Source organism: Papaver somniferum, chromosome 5, assembly GCF_003573695.1.
Source record: "Papaver somniferum cultivar HN1 chromosome 5, ASM357369v1, whole genome shotgun sequence".
NCBI lineage: Eukaryota > Viridiplantae > Streptophyta > Magnoliopsida > Ranunculales > Papaveraceae > Papaver > Papaver somniferum.
This window is the reverse complement of record NC_039362.1, coordinates 188,226,575-188,246,573: the sequence shown is the minus strand read 5'-3', so window position 1 is coordinate 188,246,573 and position 19,999 is coordinate 188,226,575. Positions and strand designations below refer to the sequence as shown.

General features: G+C 42.3%; 1 protein-coding gene across 1 annotated transcript; it reads right to left on the bottom strand.

Moving 5' to 3' along the window:
- Positions 1-1,046: 1,046 nt before the first annotated feature.
- Positions 1,047-5,714, bottom strand: LOC113284002 (haloalkane dehalogenase 2-like). Its single transcript, XM_026533390.1, has 13 exons — positions 5,393-5,714; positions 5,274-5,328; positions 5,092-5,147; positions 4,832-4,932; positions 4,612-4,681; positions 4,219-4,288; positions 4,032-4,088; positions 3,852-3,919; positions 3,658-3,738; positions 3,461-3,538; positions 3,207-3,362; positions 1,567-1,719; positions 1,047-1,284 (listed from the first exon to the last, which is right to left on the bottom strand). The coding sequence occupies exons 1-13, from the start codon at positions 5,549-5,551 to the stop codon at positions 1,192-1,194; spliced, it is 1,197 nt and encodes a 398-aa protein (XP_026389175.1). The 5' UTR covers positions 5,552-5,714; the 3' UTR covers positions 1,047-1,191.
- Positions 5,715-19,999: the final 14,285 nt, after the last annotated feature.

Sequence of the window (19,999 nt, the reverse complement as noted above, 5' to 3'; positions counted from 1 at the left end):
CTGTGGGAGACAAATTTATCTATCAGAATAGACTTATCTGTGGGAGACAGATTTGTTTATAAGTCTTAGACTTTGTGTCATAGCAACTCTTAGTTGTGGGTGAAATCATCTAAGGGAATCAAGTGCGCAAAATCCGGCGTGGTTCTAAAGGCGTAAGGAACGCGACTGTACCTTAATCGGTATGAGACTTGGTTAGGTATCAACTACATTCCAGTCCGAAGTTAACTTATAGCATGCTAGTGTCTGTAGCGCCTTAATACAGTGCGGTGTTCAAATATGGACTAGGTCCCGGTGTTTTTTTTTTTTGCGTTTGCGGTTTCCTCGTTAACAAAATTTCTGGTATCTGTGTTATTTCTTTTCGGTATTATATTTTTTTATATAGTTGAAATATCACAGGGTGTGCATAGTTCAATCAATTGGTAAATCCGACCTTTGTTTGTTGGATATAAATTGATTGACACTTGGGCATTGGTCTTTGGTACCGTCCAAGTATTTCTTACATCAATCAAGCTCATAAATTTCTATCTGTTTGATTTACCGATTGATTTGGGAAAAAGGGATATAACTCTTTAATATCTTTCTTGGTTGAGCTCGCTTTATAAGATGGTGCTCTCGGAATAATATTGGAGTTAGTCCATATAGATTTTCAAACGAAGTATTGGGTGTGGTTTTTATACCCCGATTTTTCAGGATCATACTCGTTTTAAACCAGAAGTACTTTTCAAAACCCCATTTTCTTCTTCTTTTTTGCTGTAAGTATACCCTCAAGAGATATATTATTACTGGATAACCAAAATTAACTGGTACCCTTTGGATAATGAAACTGAATTATCTTGATGCATGAAAACGTCAACTCAACCTCCTTGAGAAGTTGAATTGACTTGATATAATATTAGATGTGGCAAAAAAACTAATACCCTTAAGAGTTATTTGTGAAGAATCCTCAAAATGATGGGTATTTATTAATTCCACTTCTAATATTATCACTACTTATGATATCTTGTATAATACACCATTAGGCATCCAGTTATAGGCACAACCCTATATACTTCGGAAGAAATATCGAGTTTATTATGTATTATATGGAGAGCCAAATATTATTACTTACAAATCTATTATCAACCATGATCTAAAACTCAAAATATCAACATGATGATACATTCTCGAACATATGTAAGATTTCTCTAAAGATTATGTAGAAATGTTAAGCCCCCTTTTCCTAATAAGTTGTGCAATTATCCCTCCGAGCTCCTCTCCGCAGTCCTCTTGTGCATGATGTCCTGCCTGCAAACCCATAGAATTGCATAAGTTAGATTTTTGTTGATTCCTTCACAACAAAATAAATTCTGATCGACTCTACGAATATGAATAGATAAATATACATATATTGGCTTGCTAAGGACGAACTTTGATACTGGTTGAACTTACTGGAGTTGGAAGTTGCAGCACGTCAGACTAATATAGATTTGAGGTATTTCCATAATGAGGTGGAACGAATTCTTCAAATATCAGTGAAACAATACATTTTACTTTATGGTTAATTTGCTACAAATGGAAAGTACTTACAGAAGGAAGCTCTACAAGTTCGTGCTTAGCACCCTTGCAGTACTCTTTAACCCCATCATAATTCAACCAACGGTCTCTTTGACCCCAACATACCGTCGTGCGGACTTTCCAACTGTTGGTAGATAATGTTTTCCTCATTTCCTCGACATAGCCCTGCATAAGTTTTTCTTTAGATTCTTTCAAGTTACAGAATAAAAGTTAAAATGCTTGAAATTCATGTCTTTCATGTCATTTAAGACAACATTGACATGCAACATAAGTCACGTTTAGGATTTCTTTTTTTTTTTGCACCAAAAGCACTTTGTAATAAACTTATAATAACTTTTTGAAACAATCATGTTATAGGGGCGACATGTTTTATTAGAGGGGCGACAGTGTGATAGTAATGTTCCTTTAGTTGGTTAGGGGATGTAAATTGACTAGATTACCCTCCCCATTTTTTTAACCTAAATCAAAACTAAATTGAAAACTTGTTTTCTTTCTTCTTTTCTTCTCCTCCTCCCATCAACTGTAACCTCCATGAAAACTCAAAATTTCATCGTCTTCGATTAATCGACGATTCGAAAATTAATCAAGTGTAGTGTAATGATTTATATGAAGTATGTTTTGAAAAACCCAATTAGGTTTCAGTTTATTTTGTTCGACTTAAGTTCAATTTCTATCAAAAATTAGGGTTTTAGATGAAAACTGAAATTGAAGTTTCTGGGTTTATGTGAGTTACAGTTGATTTTAACTCTATTACGAACCGTAACTTGAGATTTTGATGTTGTTACGGTTGGTAATAGTTCAACTACCAACCGTATGTTCTTATATCTAAGAATATTCTTTAATTACGGTTGGTAACCATTTTAGTTTATGAACCGTAACTAAGTTATGGTTCGTATCGAGCATTTGGTTACCAACCGTAACTTTCGTATCGAGCATTTAGTTACCAACCGTAACTGGTTTTACGATTGGGTTTTCTTCAAATTTAACCGGTTATGGTTGGTAGTTCATCTTTTACGAACCGTAACTAAGATTTACGGTTGGTTACGAGCAAAATTCCAACCGTAATTAACTCTGAAAATGTTAAAAAAATGGTTCTTTTTTTAAACTCTAAAATATGATTTTGTTTTGATTTAGAGTTAACTGAATTGAAACTTAATCATTAACACTAAACTATGTAAGGGTTAATTTGTCATTTCCAGTTTTTTTTTTGGATAAAGGACACTTGAATTATCATGTAATGACCCTTTTTATCCTATTATCATGCCACTCCTCTAATAAGCCATGCCGCCCCTATAACAGACTTGTTTTGAAAAAGAATATGTTTGGTATATTAGTGTACCAAACATTTAACCTATGCTTGTTTTGAAAAAGAATATGTTTGGTATATTAGCGTACCAAACATTTAACTACTTTATTAGTTTAATATCATAACACATCGAAGCATAGCACAACACAACTGAAAAACGTTTTTCAAAAACTCACAGCTATACAACATGTTAGGATGCTATAAATTATAATTATACGCACATAATAAAAAGTGAAACAAAAATGAATGAGGTTCAGTTAACACCAGAAAACACAAAGTGGGCTAACTAATTCTCATTGAAAGGCAAACGAATAATATTAGCTCAACTAGTCAGAAATTTGGTTACCTTAAGATCCTTTTTCATGGTCCTGCTTAACGCGTTTAACGCAAAACCTGAAGAACCAGAAGTAAGATAAGGTCTTCGGTAAACCATCATATCTTCCTCTTTCATTTTGTAAGGCCCGCAGCTCGTCAAGGTTTTATCACTTGCCCTTAGCGGATCCTGAAAATTTGCGGTTACAAATGTAAAATCATAACCTGATAAACATTTATCCAAAACATGACAAACAATCAACTAATATTGGAATAAATTATTCTAACCTGTGAGAAAATTTCGCCCAACAAAAAGTTGCTGAATACAGAAAGTGTTGATGGGAGTTTTACATGCTCATTTGTGAGCTTCAACATAAATAACAAAAAGAAAGGTAAAATGTCAGTACGGATTAACACCTCAAGAACACTTACGTGACTATTTTTCGAAGTACATAACATTGTCGTGATCTTCTGAATAACCTTACCGGAGGATTAACAAGAATAAGATCCTTCAGCTTTTCTTGATGCTTGCTAGCATACTTGACAACCACTGGAGCAAAGTAACCCTGCATACGTTGAACAATTGAAAACAGAAATTTGTTTCAGTGTATCACACTTATCATTTGAGTATATGCATGACAAACTAGATGTCTTTGAACAAGGTATATGATGGATGTACCTGAACAATGATGGAAAGTTTGTCTAAGCCGAGCTCGTTAATAAGTGACTCCAAGGATGACACATATTCTGTCAATCATTCAAACGTTTCATATCAATGAATAGCTTCAAATACATAAGAATGCGGATTGTAAAACTAATCCACAAATTTCCTTCCATATTGAGATAGTAAGTAAATTACCATCCAAAGTGTAATCAAAACCATATTTGGGTTGAGGCTTATCCGAAAACCCAAAACCTGAATGAAGAGCGGAAGTTCTACCAATTAGCAAGAAGCTGAGTTGCGTGAAGAGTTCAGAGATAGTTAAATGGATACTATAACTAAAGACAAGTATGTTGTAAGAGCATAAGCGATAGAATGAGCATACCTAGCCAATCAAAAGCAATGACGTGATAGTCTTTGGAGAGGACATCGAGCACTTTGCGATAAGAATATGCCTGTTACACGTGCCGTTTGAAATAAGGTTATACTTTCATTTCACCCAACAGACCTGAGAAACTCCATATTGAGAGGTAAACACCCACATGAATCCGTTCAAATGACAAATCCAAAAAACATGTACTCCCCCCCGTTCCTCGAAATGATTCACTATCACTTATTCATAATAGTAACTCTTTTCCCGAAAGCGGAGGTAGTATGGATATCAAGACCAAAGAAACAAATGATAGGATTTGAGTACTATCCGTGGGCATACTAAAGAATATGGCAACAAGTGCTCCTAAACAAAAGAGAATAACACCAAATTATGAATGGTCCTCACCTGTGAAGGAAACCCATGAATTAAAACAATTGAAGGCTTAGAAGCATTTCCACTTTCAACGCAAAACCATCTATTGCACAAAAGCACGGATATATAGAGCATGTTTCAATTGGTAAACCCTGCAAATTATCCATCCTTAAACTTTGTATACCACATACACTTATTTATAAGCTTCCTATCTACCTATATGAACTCCCAATCTATAAACTTTAGAATTCACCTGAAAACATCAGTCGATGATTGAGAACTTCCTGCCATAGTAAGTCCAAATATGGGATCCTTTGCTTTCTCACCGGTGCCATAAACAGGATGAGCCTTTACCTACAATATTAATCCAAAAAATACCATTACGTCTCCTTCTCTTTCAATTTCTTTTACCGGCAATCCTCAAATTCTACTCTTTGCGATTCTGCTTTCAAGTAATACAATGAATCACACTCAAAGAAAACAAAAGACCCGAGAAAGAGAAAAATCACTCACATATTTTCCTCGTTTAAACCATTCATCGGATCGAGACGAGCCGTCCCCAAATTTTCCTGTAATCCAATGGAGACTTAGCATTAATTTACTCAAAATTATGGGTGTAATCCAATAAAGACTCGACAGTTGCCACATTAATCCTCCTTTTGCCCAAATACAATAATGCAAAATCAAAGAATTACCTCCACTAAAAGAAAACCCATCACCAACTGAAACAGGAGCATCGATCAAATAGTCCTGCAACATCAAACTATCAAATCAATTTTTAACTCTTGAAAGTATATAAATGTATAAAATTTACCTCCCCTTGTTCACCACTTGATTTGGTTAAAAGTCGAAACTTTTTCTTTCTCTCAATATCACCATCAGTAAATTTGAGTTTGGGGATAACTGACTGAAAACTATGAGAATGGAGGGACGATTGAGAAGGAAGAAAAGAAAAGTTTGCTTGAATTGCCATGAAAATTTTGAATGAGAAGCTCTGCTTCCGCTTCTGCAATGAAAATCAAGAGAAGAGAATATTTAGAAATGGAATTGAGATTCATGGTCAGGGTTTGGTGTAAGATTTTATTTGGAGATAGGATTTCTCTGGTTCTCAGGTGTTCTTTGAACTTCACTTTCGTTCTCTCATTTTTCAAGTTAAGTTAGTTAAAAAGGTTAAAGTCATATGATCAGATGTAACCAAGTGTACTGATACTTTCTGTACTCCTCAATTATGGTGGTCCCGATCACATTTTAATTTTTTACGAAATGTTGTTCTTAACTTAATCTAGATTTACGGATTGCAATTTACACACAATTTTATTTTTATTGATAAAAAAGTTAATGTCTCAATACATGGATTATTCGCTCAACGAGGAATTTAAACAATTTTATGCAACCTTCTAGAAAACAATTAAAAACCACACTTTGAGATCTTAATCCACAAATTATTTCTCACTAATCATATCAATCAGGCTTAGCTGAGCTAGATGCTGCACCTGCCCCAGAGCCAGCACCCTGAGCGCAAAAGACCCTCAATACCCAAACTTGCAGCAGGACCAGCAACCTGAGAAACAGCAGCTGCAGCACCCAAACTTGCAGCAGGACCAGTAACACTAGAAGCAGGACTAGAAACAGCAGCTGAACTTAAAGGCGCGCCCATGCTTCCTGATATTCCAGGACCAGAAGCAGCAATCGAACCTACAGGCGCGCCAATGTTCCTTCCCTGTGTGTTTCCAACTGATAACATCACTACCAAGATTGAAATCAAACAGAAAACACTAATGTTAATGTTCAAAAATTTCCCCATTGTGGAAGCAAAACACAAATGCTTTCAACGATTTACTAAGTTTTCCCTGAGATATGCCACTCTCTCTGTATTGGTTCTATATTTATAGAAAAACACACCACACCGAACACATGCAGGAATTGTTAGTGTGGTGCATGTGCATATATTCTGAGTATTATTTGGTTAATGCGATTGATCAAGAATAAATAAACTGAGATAGTGCAAGATTATCTGTATTCCATTTCCAACGACTCAAATTGGAGAGGGCACAAGGGAAAGAAACAAAAAGGAAGACGATAAACAATTTCAGCCAGATTGCTCAAGGAACGATGGAATAACTTCACAAGGAATGCATTACTTAGCCACAAGGGTTATAGTTATTGACCACACCGACCAATATCATCCAGGAAAACGTTTAGTTTTTCTAATACAAACTGTATTGATCAAAGATCAAGAAGGAAACAGAACTAGAGGGGACCAAACCTCTAGGAGAAGAGAAAAAGAAAAGGCATGGAAAAATGATATATCAACACAAAATCTATTATTGGGCAAAACATCTTTGTCTTATCTTCCCCATTAGAGGCTTCAAGCATTATGGAGCGTTCGCATCCCATTTGGCCATTGCCTTCTCTGCAACTGCAAGCGAAACTTATATATATTTGAGGTTGGACCGACTCAACTACCCAACTTGACATCCCAACAACAAGTCCAACTTATGGGCCTATATACAGTCCTAATGTATGAACTATGAAGATACTACCATGCCAGTTGTGGACACACGAACTACGTGGGGGTCCGAATGCTCACAATCAATCATTAACATCTAAAGAGATTATGATGAAGATACCCTGATGTTGATTCATTGGCTCAAAACCTTCGGGTTTATCATGGCCTCCTCTAACGTCCCCGTGCGTGGTGATCATGCATGGGATACAAGTATTTAAGGAAAACAAAATATATAAGCAAACTCGTGCGGAGCTAAATGAATGTAAAGTGCTGAAATGTAAATAAGACCAAGGTTTACGTGGTTCAGCACTAAGGCCTACATCCACGGGGTTTGTTGTTCTACTATATTATTCACGGTTACACGAATAGTTGAATGACTTTGGGTTTACATGTTTCTCTCCACTAAGGGATTAACTTACCCTTACTATTCTCTCTCTCTCTCTCTCCTTCCCTTCCTGATGTTTTCGATCCCCTTTCCTCTTTGTGGAGATTGGGTATATATAAGGTTGGAACGTGGGACCCATCTCTGAAGACCGTTGGAACCTTATCTTCTCGTGTCCTTGCGTCCATCACGCGGAGGTCTGCGTTTCCCCCTCGATCCCGCAGAGGCATCTTCGTTCGTTCCACAGGTTGGTCGACACGTACACTGCTCAGAGTGTTTAATGTGGGTAGTTGAGGGGTCTGCTCGTGTCAGACAAGTGTCTTCTGCCCCTGTCAGTCCGTGTCAGCTAACTTTCTCTCCACCGTTGATCTTAGCCCCTCTTCTGGGGATGAGATAAAGCAACTCCTCGGGGTTTATTTGGTGCTTCGTGACGCATCATGTTTTGGCTTGCATGCTTTCCACGTACCTTTCTGTATACACGTGTCCGATAGTGAGATATATGTGTACACAATTTGCCCCTTTTCTTCGGGCTTAAATGGCTAATGGGTGCCTTGAAGAAAAACTATCGTCGCATATTCTTCTCACTCCTAATAACTTCTCCTAGATACTTGGGCACGTCTTTTATTCGTGCATTAACTGCTTATGTAACGGGCACGTTTTCCTATTTCTCCCTTAATTTCCTCTTTTCTTTCGGGTATTTTAAGGATAGAGAGAAAATTTAATTTCATTCTTCCTAAACACTCTCTCAGTTCATTCTTCCTTTAAATTTCCTGCCTGCCTTCATTGAACCTGTGACCTTAAATTCTTTGTCAGTCTTCATTGCACCTGTGATCTTAAATTCTGTCAGTCTTCATTGCACCTGTGATCTTAACTTCTCTCTATCTTAGCATTAACCACGCCCGCTTCCCCTGTTTGTTTCTTCTACTTGCTGTTTTTTCCGGTGAGTTTTTCTTTTCTTTGTTTCACTGTTTTATGCCGTGTTGATTTGTGAATTTTCTGCTACTGTTGTTCCTTGTTTGTGATGAAGAACTTTTTCTGATGCTTGCATACTAGTTTGTCCCTGTTCTTCATCTTAAATTAAGGAAGCCATTACTTCGAGGGTGAAATATTGAACATGTATCCTAATTTTAGGGTTGCTATGTTATCGTGGTTGTATTGCTATAGATGTGTTTTTTGATTTTTGGTTATTGTGTGTAACTTGTTCTTGATTTTATTCTTTCCGCAGCCATGTCTGATCGTCCGCGGCCTACTTATCAGACTCCTGATTCTAGGTTGTCGAGATCTCCTCCGCGTCGAGAGTCTCAAGATGATGTTCGTCGGAGTCGAATTTCTTCTGGAGCGAAAGCCTCGTCCTCTCAGGAAGAGATTCCTCTGATAATTCCGTCTGGTTCACGAAGAGTCTTTAATCACTCAATGGTGCGTCCTCGTAAAGATACTAGGAGTACGCAGGCTCCGCCCCGCGCTGTTGCTTTTGACGTTCCTCCTTTACGTTCGTTAGTGCCCGAGCCTCATCTACGGTCTTCTCCAACTTTTAAAGGGAAGAATACAAAGGGCGTAGCTCCTAGGGTTGAATCTTCAAAGAATCCCCCCGTGAAGAGAAAAGCGTCTGAAGCGTTTGTTAGTTCGCCCGGCCCCGCCGAGGAGGATGAGGCTGCTCCCTTGATACGCAATGTCTCTGTTAGTAGGAAAAAAGTAACCTTCAAGCATATCGATCTTGAAATATTCAAGGAAAAGCATGAGCTTCAAGCCTTCGGGGTTCGTTTCTATGCCCCCGAGGATGATATTACGTATGAGCTTATCTCCAAGTACGAATTCGATGAATTTCATTTGCTAACGACGGTTGGGGCCTTCGAGGCTGGTCTGATGCTGCCTTTGTACAAATCGGGTGATTCCTTCTACTACGACGTGCTCGCTAGTCGTGAGGGTTCTTCCACCAATACTCATAGCCGTTCCGTATCCCAACTATCGGGGAATTATCTTCGCGCCCTGAAGGAATGCTATCTGCGGAGTAAGGGGGAGACGTCGATGACTTGCTACATCCCCAATCCCTTGGAGAAGGAATGGTATACTCCTGAGAATTTCAATAACTCCTTCGGTGATTACGTCAATAGTAGGAATCGCAAGCCGTGGAGTGTCAGCCTTCGGAATCTCCCTGCTCCTCGAGGCGAGATTCGTCTGTTAAATGAGGTCAGCGATGCCAAGCTGAAGTATGTTCCTGGCACGGAGGCGTCCAGTCGTCGGAAACTCTTCCCCGCGCGAGAAAGGATCAAGCGCGATCATGACTACGAGTCGCATGCCACTGTTATTGAGATAGTTGGTCCGTGGGCTTACGGTTGGATTCCTGGTCCCCGCGGATGGCGGCCTACCGAGAATAGTAAGCCGCGCGAATCTCCTCCTGTTCGCTATGGAGATTTCTGCCCCTGGCGTCTGAACTTTGCGGGCATGAATTTTCCTTATGCCCTGGATGTCGTAGAGGGAGACGAGGAGGATGGTTCCGGTGCTATACCCCCACCGAAGAATATCTCAGCTGCTCAGGTACGCAGATTCTAGCTGCGCTTCGTTTTTATAACTTCCATCAGACGGGAAGAATAATTCCTTTTGTGGTGTCGGTTTCAGGTATTGAAGAAGAAAAATATTAGGCCGAAGCAGTCTTCTACTACGGTGATGGGCGAGGTTGAGGCCCAAGAAGAAGTTACTAGTCCAGTGAACGAAGAGTTTGCTGAGGACGAGATTACAGATGGGGAGGAACGTACTGGTACCTCCCCTATCAATGTCGAAGAAGAGGTCTTCGCTGGTCACGCTGGTGATGGAGGAAGGAACAAAGATGTGGTGGCGGATGATGTTGTCATCGGGGATGTTTCCGTCCCTGCTGGTGATGTCGCGGATACCCTTCCCACTTCTCAAGAATTTTCTTTCGATCGGATGTATTCCACGGGGGAGTTCTTTGACGAAGCCCTCGATTTTCCCGAGGACTTCTCTTTACTTTCCCCTAATGATGATTGGGATGTTCTTGGTGGTGATGGTAATGGGGATGCTACTGTAGAAGATGTTGGTGCGGAGGAGCCTACTGTGCATGTAGGCGCGGAGGGGCATGCCAACATTCATGCTGAGGGGGTCGAGTCAGAGAAAGGAAAATCTGTTGTTGACGCGCCCGCCGATAGTCTTCCCCAGTCGCCGATGTCTGAGGGTGAGGACGCCATCATGAGTTGGTTTAAGGAGAAGAATCTTCTGTTTGTCTCTCATCCCGCTCCTGTTGTTTTTGGGGAAAAGGAATCAACCGCTTATACCCGTCGCATGATGGAGATGTCTTCGAAGGCGCAGGTTTCTGAAGCCTGGGGAAAAAGGTTGACTGTTCCCGAAGCTACCCTCGTACCGGAGCCTCCTACTTCCGTTGCCGATATGATGGCTATTGCCGACGGGTATCAATATGGCTTTCCGCAGCAGTGTGTGCTGGAGGTAAATTTTCGTACATGCTTGTACGTGAGAATCGGACGCTTCGGTTGAATAATGTTTTGTCATCTTGATGTGTAGATGATGAGGAGCGAGCATTGCAACCACGTGCTGTATCAGTTCTTTAAAGCGAAATCTCTGAAGCTCGAGGCTAAGCTTCGTCACCGGGAAAAGGAATTATCTGCGGCTGAGGTGGAAATAGAAGAGCTGAAGAAAAGCCTTAAGGAGAAAGAAAAGCTGGGTGAAGCAGAGGCTGATCTTCGTTCAGAACTTATTGCAGTGCGCGCTGAGTTAGAGAAAACTCGTAGCCAAGTTTCCACTTTCACAGGTTTGGTTCTTTTCCCTCGCCGTATGTCGTCATTCTTTTATCTCTTAGTTGTTCTGTCTGAGTCTCCCCACCCTATGTCCAGTGGGTGGCATCCCCGAGCTGATATGGCTTCGAAACGAAAGAGCTCGGCAAAAATCTCGTATTAGAGATTTGGTTGACAAGATTAAGAGTGAAGCTAAGAAATGGGATGCTCGGGCTGAGGTATGGCGCGCGCGGCATGTTCAGATGGTCGACATGCAAAATATGTACAACCATGATCGTGCTTTATTTAATGGCACACTGCTGTGGACCAATGATAATCTGCGGGAACCCCGTGAGCGTACTTCCTTGTTGGAATCTAGGATTCAGCTATTGGAAGAAGAATTACAGACGGCGCGATCCATTCCTCTTTCAGGGGTCCAAGATAATATGCGCGGTCTTGCCAGGGAACGAGATGATGCTCGTGCTGAAGTCTACGCTCTCAGCAATGCTCTTTCCTCGTCTCGTGCCGATGTAGCTCGTCATACTGAGTCTGAGAGGAATCTCGAAGTGTGCATGTACAGACTCAGCAAAGGGGTCTCAGAGATAAATAAAGAGGTCGACCACCTTCGTCATATGGACTCGATGAAGCAGGTAGAATTAGATGCCTGTCAATTTACTCTCACCAACCTTCAACTAGACTATAAGAAATTATCCGCGGAATATGATCATCTTGATGAAGCGCGAGATGCGGTTGTTAATGAGTATGAAGAGGCTTCGGCTTGTGTAGAAGGTATAATCCCAATTCATCGAGTGTGATCTTGTTTTTTTTCTACGCTAACTCCGTGGTGTTGTCTTTTTCAGAGCTCGAGGGACGCCTTCGCGTCACAAATGAAAAACTTGAAAAGGCTCAATCTTCCTTAGCACAGCAGGAGGAACAAACCAATCACTTCAAGAATTTAGCATCCACCCGCGAGGAGGTCGTTGGTGTTGCTTCCAGAGAAGTGAATCGGCTATCTTCGTTATTATCCCAAGCCCAACAGCGGACAACAGTTATTAAACATAAGGCTCGTTGTCAATTGGCTGAGGAGACGAACAAGATGCTGGAGAGGATAGAACTTGGCCTAAGGAATGAACATGGTCTCGTGAAGAACTATCCTCGTCGTCCCGTTCCTGCTGCATTGCCCAGCTCCTCGGGCCCCTCTTCTGGTGGGAGCGTCCCATCAAGTCTTCGGAATAATCCTGACGACGGGACCGCCACCTAGGTAGAGATCGCAGCGTTCTGTATGGTCCGCGGCATAATTATACTTTTTGTAACTATGTAACAAGGATGTTTTTTGCTGATGATCCTGTAAAAGGAATGTTTTTTGATTGTGTATCCTTGACTTTGGCCGTTCACTTCTTGTAATCACCCTTTATGAAATGAATCCTCTTCTTGATATACCTACAACGTTGTTTTAAGTGTTTGTATTTTAAGTTTGTGAAAAATCAAAACAAAAGTTGTTAAGTGTTTTTGAGTGCGATACTGAAGGAAGGTACCTTCGTGATCGTCTTGAGACCTGTCACCCCGCTGGCAAATCCTGGGCCAGAGGATTCCCAGACGGTGGGGGCCGGGGCAACGTTCTAGGATATAGGGTGTAAAATATGTACGCACCCATTCCGTCGACCCGTTGCCTTAAGATTGGTTGGGTATCTCTTTCTGCTGGGTGCCTTCCCCCTGGTCCTACACTTATGGACACTGATGGGGGAGCCCTGAGAGATTGTAGATTAACTACTTTCCCCAATATTGTAGGTAGATTCCACTGACTTGATAATTTGAAAGCTTGTTTGATTGATAAGTTGAGGTCTGCAATTCCTCTTCCAGAGATAGAAACATGTGGGGCGGTTAGGCTCCTTTCTTCTTCTGGTACACTCCCAGCAGATTCAAATCTGCATTGCTTCTATGGGAAGTATGGTTTGAGCCATTTAGCATTCCAAGGATGCCGGAGGACCTCACCTTTTAGATTACGAAGGTAGTAGGAACCATTACCCGCAATGTCGTGGATCATAAACGGTCCTCCCCATGTAGGTGCTAACTTTCCCCATTTCTTTTCTTGCTGATATCGTGGGATTGTTCTCAACATATACTGTCCCTCTACAAAATTTCGTAGCTTTACCTTTTTGTTGTACTCCCTTGCTAGTCTTCGTTGATAATTTTCCATCTTTTGCAATGCTACTTCCCTTCTTCCTTCTAAGTCGTCCAACCTTTCTAACATCATATCTGTTGTGAGGTTTTTCTCCCAGGCTTCGGTCTTCGTGGTTGGCATGAGGATTTCCGTAGGTATGACTGCTTCAGCTCCATAAGTAAGAAGAAACGGGGATTCCCCGGTAGCGGATCTTCGTGTTGTCCTGTATGCCCATAAGACATTGTGCAGTTGTTCGCACCATCTTCCCTTATGCTCGTCTAATTGTTTTTTGAGTATAAGGGTGAGGGTCTTGTTGGTAGCTTCCGCTTGTCCGTTGCTTTGAGGGTATAAGGGGGTGGACTTGTTCTTTCTTATTTTGAAGGTGTCGAAGAGCATGTCTATATTTTTTCCCTGTAATTGCTTGCCGTTATCAGATACAATTTCAGCAGGTATACCAAATCTGCAAATGATGTTCTGGAATATGAAAGTGAACACATCCGCGTCTCTGATCCTGGCCAAGGCCTTAGCCTCCACCCATTTACTGAAGTAGTCCGTGGCTACTATCAAAAATCGTCTCTTCCTTGATCCTTCGATGAAAGGCCCGACGATGTCTACTCCCCATTTTGCAAATGGCCACGGGCTATCGACAGAGTTTAACATTGTTGCCGGCGCGTGGATTTTTTCGCGAAGCGCTGACATTCTTCGCATCGTCGGGACATCCTCGCAGCATCTTGTATCATGGTCGGCCAGTAATATCCTTGCGTTTTTGCCTTGTCAGCTAGTGATCTCATGCCGCTATGATTCCTTGCGTCACCATAATGGATATCATTTAGAATTCGATGCCCTTCTTTCCGGGACAAGCAGCGTAGTAATGGTCCGAGGAAGGATTTTCTATACAGGACCCCCTCCCGAAGATCGTATCTTCCCACTTTGGAGAGCATCTTTCTAGCTTGTTTCCGATCCGCAGGTAAGCTTCCTTTGTCGAGGAAGGCATGTATTGTCACCCTCCAGTCATCTTCGTTGCTGAAATCTTCGTCTTGATTTGCTTTTGACAAGATGTCCTCTTCATCAAAGTCGTTATGGATGTCTTCTCCTACCTGGTCTTCGATATATTCTTCCATCGTATCTTGATTGGTAGCGAAGGAGAATTGAGATGCAATCGAAGGCTCGTATACCCTTGCTATTTTAATACCTTCGGCATTTTTATCCCTCAGCATGGATGATATATATGCTAGGGCATCCGCGTGCCTGAGGTCCCTTCTGCATAAGTGCCGGAACTTAATGTTCAGGATTTGTGATGCCAATGTTTGGACCAATGCCATGTAAGCTGAAAGGGTGTCATCGTACACATTATATTCGAGCCCAATTTGCCGTATGACCAGCTGCGAATCACTTGTCAGCCTTACATCGGTTACCCCCATCTCTATTATTATACGTAGGGCATGTACGACATCTTCGTATTCAACAATGTTATTGGTATGCTCTTTGAATTCCAATCTAAGTGCATGTATGATCCTTTCTCCAGTTGGGGTGATAATGACAATACCTATTCCTGCTCCTTCCTTATTTTTAGATCCGTCGACAAAGACTTCCCATTGTCTATGACTCGCAGGTTCGAGGATATCCATTGGATCCTTGATTGCTTCCTCGGCTTCTGGTATTCCCTTAATCTCTTCGTCGTTGTCTAGAGAGAGGTCTGCTAAGAAATCTTCCAGAACTTGGGACTTCTGAGAATGTTGAATTTCATGAATGATGTTGAATTGGTCCAGATGGGTGTTCCATTTGGCTATTCGGCCCACTTTTCCCGTGCTTTTGAGGACTGCTTCCAATGGTGCTTTGCATGGTACCCTGACGAAGTGAGTTAGGAAGTAGGTTCTCAGTATTTGGGTAGCCCATACCAGTGCGAGGATGAGTTGTTCAATCTTAGTATAATTTCTTTCCGCGGAATTGAGTGTCTTGCTGACGTGATAGATAGGCTGTTCTATCTTTGTATTGGTTTTGACTAATACCGCGCTGACTGCGTCCTCCGTTGCTGCTATGTACAGTGCCAAAACTTCATCAGGGTCTGGCTTCTGCAGGATAGGGATTGAAGCTAGATGTTCTTTGATCCTTTGGAATGCTTCCTCGCATTCGGCGGTCCATTCGAACCTGCTCCCTTTTTTAAGAATATTGAAGAAATGTTTGCATTTGTCCGAAGACCGTGCAATAAATCTGCCCAACGCTGCTATGGACCCATTGAGCTTCTGCACTTCCTTCAGATTCTTTGGTGACGGCATATCTACTATGGCTTGAATCTTAGCTGGGTCTACCTCGATGCCCCTTTTCGTCACCAGATAACCGAGGAAATTCCCCGAGGTGACACCGAAAGTACATTTCTCCGGATTTACTTTCATGTGATGCTGTCTCATTGCATTGAAGATATTCCTCAGGTCCTGGTGGTGATTTTTACGCAGCTTGCTTTTGACGAGCATGTCGTCCACGTAGACTTCTAGGGTTCCTCCAATCCATGGTTTGAAGATAGCATCGACCATCCTTTGGTATGTTGCCCCTGCGTTTCGGAGCCCGAAAGGCATTCTGGTATAGCAATAAAGGCCATGTGGTGTATAGAATGCTGTGTGTGGCTGATCTTCTTCTGCCAGGGCTACTTGGTTGTAACCAGAGTATCCGTCCATAAACGACAGCTCCTCGTATCCTTCAAATGCTTCCACCAGTTGATCTATGCTCGACAAGGGATAGCTGTCCTTTGGACATGCCTTGTTGAGATTAGTAAAGTCGATGCATATTCTAACCCCTCCATTTTTCTTAGGAACAATGACCATGTTGGATATCCAGGTAGGGTACTTGACTTCCTTGATAAATCCTACATCTAGTAGCTTCCGAAGTTCTGTTTCTACCGCCTCATGATATTCTGGAGCCACTTTTCGTATTTTCTGCCTGAACGGGGGCGTGCCCTGTTTGATGCGTAGTTCATGTTGGATTACTTTTGGGTCAATCCCCGGCATATCTCCTAACTTCCAGGAGAACACATCCGCATATTCCTTAAGTAATTTGGTTAAGGAATGTTCTCTCCCTTCGCCCATGATGGTCCCAATTTTGACCATCTTCGGGTCTTCTTCCGTTCCTATGTTGATTTCCTTTGTGGGTTCCACTGGTGTGAACATAGGCTTTGGGTTTCCGAGGACTGGGGCGCTCTTTAATTGCTATTTAGCGTGTTTCTGCTCTTTGTTGATTGTTGAGGTACTTGTTTCCGAGCCTTGGACATTACCCTCTTTCGTCAAGCCTTTTCCTGTAGTTTCCTTAAGGAATAGGTCTACGGCTTTCTCTTTCGTGGTTTCTTGATTTCTTACTCTTCGGATTTTTCGCTGTTCTTCTTGCTCATTGTTGATATGATCCTGAGTGGCCTGGCATTCTCGCGTAGCGATTCGATCTCCCTTGATCTCCATTATTCCCTCAGGTGTTGGAAATCTGAGGTACTGGTGTTATGTTGCCGCAACTCCTTTGAGATTGTGTACCCATTGTCGTTCAATAATGGCATTGTAGAGAGAAGGGGTATCCACCACACTGAATCGGGTATCCAGTTTCATGGGCCCTGCGTTAACCTGTAACACAATGTCTCCCAAGGGCTTCGTGGCCGCTCCATTGAATCCGTAGATGGTGTGATAAGAGGTCATCAATTGTTCATCATGGAGCTTCATCCGCTTGAATGCATCATAGAATAGGACATTCACAGAGCTTCCCCCGTCTATGAGGATCTTTTTGAGGTTACATCCAGCTATTGGTAATGTTAGGACCAAGGGATCGTTATGGTCTTCCATATCTTCTTCGATATCCTCGGCATCGAAGATGACAGGAAATTCCATCCATTTTTCATGTTCATCCACCGTTATCCCATCGACCTTATATAACTCGCAGCGATCTTCGAATTGCTTCCGTAACCTTTTTACAATCTGTGCTGTGAGTGAGGGTCCTGTGGCTTCGGAACACGAGATGGTGTTGATTGTTCGGTTTTCTTCCGGAAGTTGGACTGGTTTGGTTCGTTTGGATCTGTCCTCGGTAACCTCCTTCTGTATGTAATGTTTGAGCTCTCCCGCATCAATTAATTTTTGGATCATTATTTTAAGGTTCTTGCATTTTTCGGTCTGGTGTCCGTTGAAACAGTGATACTCACAGTAATCTTTAGACTTCTCGGATCTCGGGGGCTGCTTTCCCTTAGACCATGGCCATTCTAAGTTTTCCCTCCCTTTGATCTCTCGTAGGATGCGAGCATAGCTAGCGTTGAGTTTCGTGTAAACTTGATCTTCGAATTTACGGTCGCCTGTTCTTCGTTCATCCCTCCGTTCCTTTCTATCTTCGTGAGGTCTCTCATCTGAGCAACCCCTTTTGGCCCCATTGGTTTGTTCTGCTGAATTGGTGCGGTGAGACCTCTGCGGATATGCCCTCGGGTTTTCTCGTTGAATTTCTTCAAGTCGAGCGTGCTTCTCAATAATTATTCGGAGATCGCCTTCTGTCTTGGGCACGCTCCCGTGAATTTCAACAAATAGGGGACTCATTCGGTCTAAGCCCCATTTATAGCAATGATGCTTACCACTGGGTCCACGCTTCTTATGGCTTGGCAGATCCTATGCCATCTGTTTGTGTATTCCCTCGTGGTTTCCTTGTAGCCAATTGCTAGTGAAAAGAGCTTATCCATCCCGGTGTTTACAGTCTTGTTGTACATGTATGTTCTTAAGAATTTCTCTGCGAGTTGGTCGTATGAGTGTATGGAGTTTGGTGGCAGATTATCAAACCATGATAACGCCGATCCCTTCAAGCTTGACGGGAAGTATCTACAGAGTACGGCGTCGTTCTGTCCCCATATAGCTAAGACACGGTTGTAGTACCGAACATGTGCAGCAGGGTCGCTGGACCCATCATAGCATTCGAACGTCGGGACAGGGCATTTCAGGGGAATAGAGGTGTTGGCCAAGCGATGCGTTAGGGGCGTGGAGTTAGCTTCTCTCATGACCTCTTCTAACCTTCCCCCACCTTGTTTATTTTTCAATTGTCTGATCTCTGCCATCATCTCATCTCGTAGTTCCTCCACTGCGCGTTGGTCTCTAAATTCTTCAGCTCATTTCCGTCTGACTCTCCATCGTCATAATCCGGGTCGGATACGCTATGTCTCCTTGTCGCGTCTTCATTAGTCGCTAGGACGACTCTACAGTCTTGGTTTGGCTCTGGTGCTTTGGAGCTTGCTTCATCAAGTTGTTGGCTGGTCTTCGTGCTTAGAGCAATCCGCTCCTTTAAATCTTGATTTTCTCTGGCCAACAGAGCTACAGCTTCTGCGTAAACCTGTTGGTTCCTCCTCAGTTCCTCGAGCTCAGCCATTAGTTGGTGTGATTGGTTGGACCCCTGATTGGGAGTCCCCACGCGTGCCGCTACAGCCGTGGCGCCGCCCTCCTCCATGGTCTGTACTAACGGTGGCAGGGGTTCAGCTTCTGTTGCTGGTGTTTACAAATTGGAGTGAGCGCCCCTCTGCGGTGCCAGAGCCGCCGGTATGGTTTGATTCTGGTTATTTGTTAGCGGCATTCCAAAGGTTAGCAGATGCGCGGGTTGGAATGTTCTGGATTCATCCACCCTTTCCCTTGGTTGGTTAAGTTGACTCATGGCGAAGGTATTGCTAGCCTCCGCAGCCTTCGGGACTACCGCAGCTTCCCCGTATTTTATCGTTGCTGCTCTGAGAGCCGCCACTGCAACAGAATTAGCGTTCATGGGTGAAGTGATTTCTGCGGTATCCTGCCTTCGATTGGTCATTTTAGTTTTATCTCCTTTCTGCTTGCTTCGGGTGATGATCGGGGTTGTCCTGGGTGTTTCTTTTGACAAAGCTTTGGATTTTCCTGCTTCCTGCGTCTTCTCCATGACGTGCCCTTTTGTTGATAACGAAATCTCGCGCAAACTTGCCTTCTTTACTCACAACACGTTCTCTCTGTATAAATTATTTCAAACAGAAACGGTAATATCCGCGTGAAGCGGGTTAGTTGGCGAAATATAATTTTTCAAGAGGGGATTAATACCCGCAGGTTATAAAATACGGGTTAAAGTTTTATTAAAGGCGATCCTTAGTATAAAAAACTACGAAAATTGTAAATCCGACGGATTAGGACAATAACCCCTGCTTAGAACAATAACTCTTATCGAAGGCAAAAGGTGGGTTTTTGAACATAATACAGTTGACGAATGATCTATACGGTCCGAGCTGATAAAATCGGAGCAATCATATGCCAAATTAGAATGAAATCACAGGACAAGATAAATCTTTTACCGGGACGAAGTCCCTGTTTCTAGCGCCAAATTGTGGACACACGAACTACGTGGGGGTCCGAATTCTCACAATCAATCATTAACATCTAAAGAGATTATGATGAAGATACCCTGATGTTGATTCATTGGCTCAAAACCTTCGGGTTTATCATGGCCTCCTCTAACGTCCCCGTGCGTGGTGATCATGCATGGGATACAAGTATTTAAGGAAAACAAAATATATAAGCAAACTCGTGCGGAGCTAAATGAATGTAAAGTGCTGAAATGTAAATAAGACCAAGGTTTACGTGGTTCAGCACTAAGGCCTACATCCACGGGGTTTGTTGTTC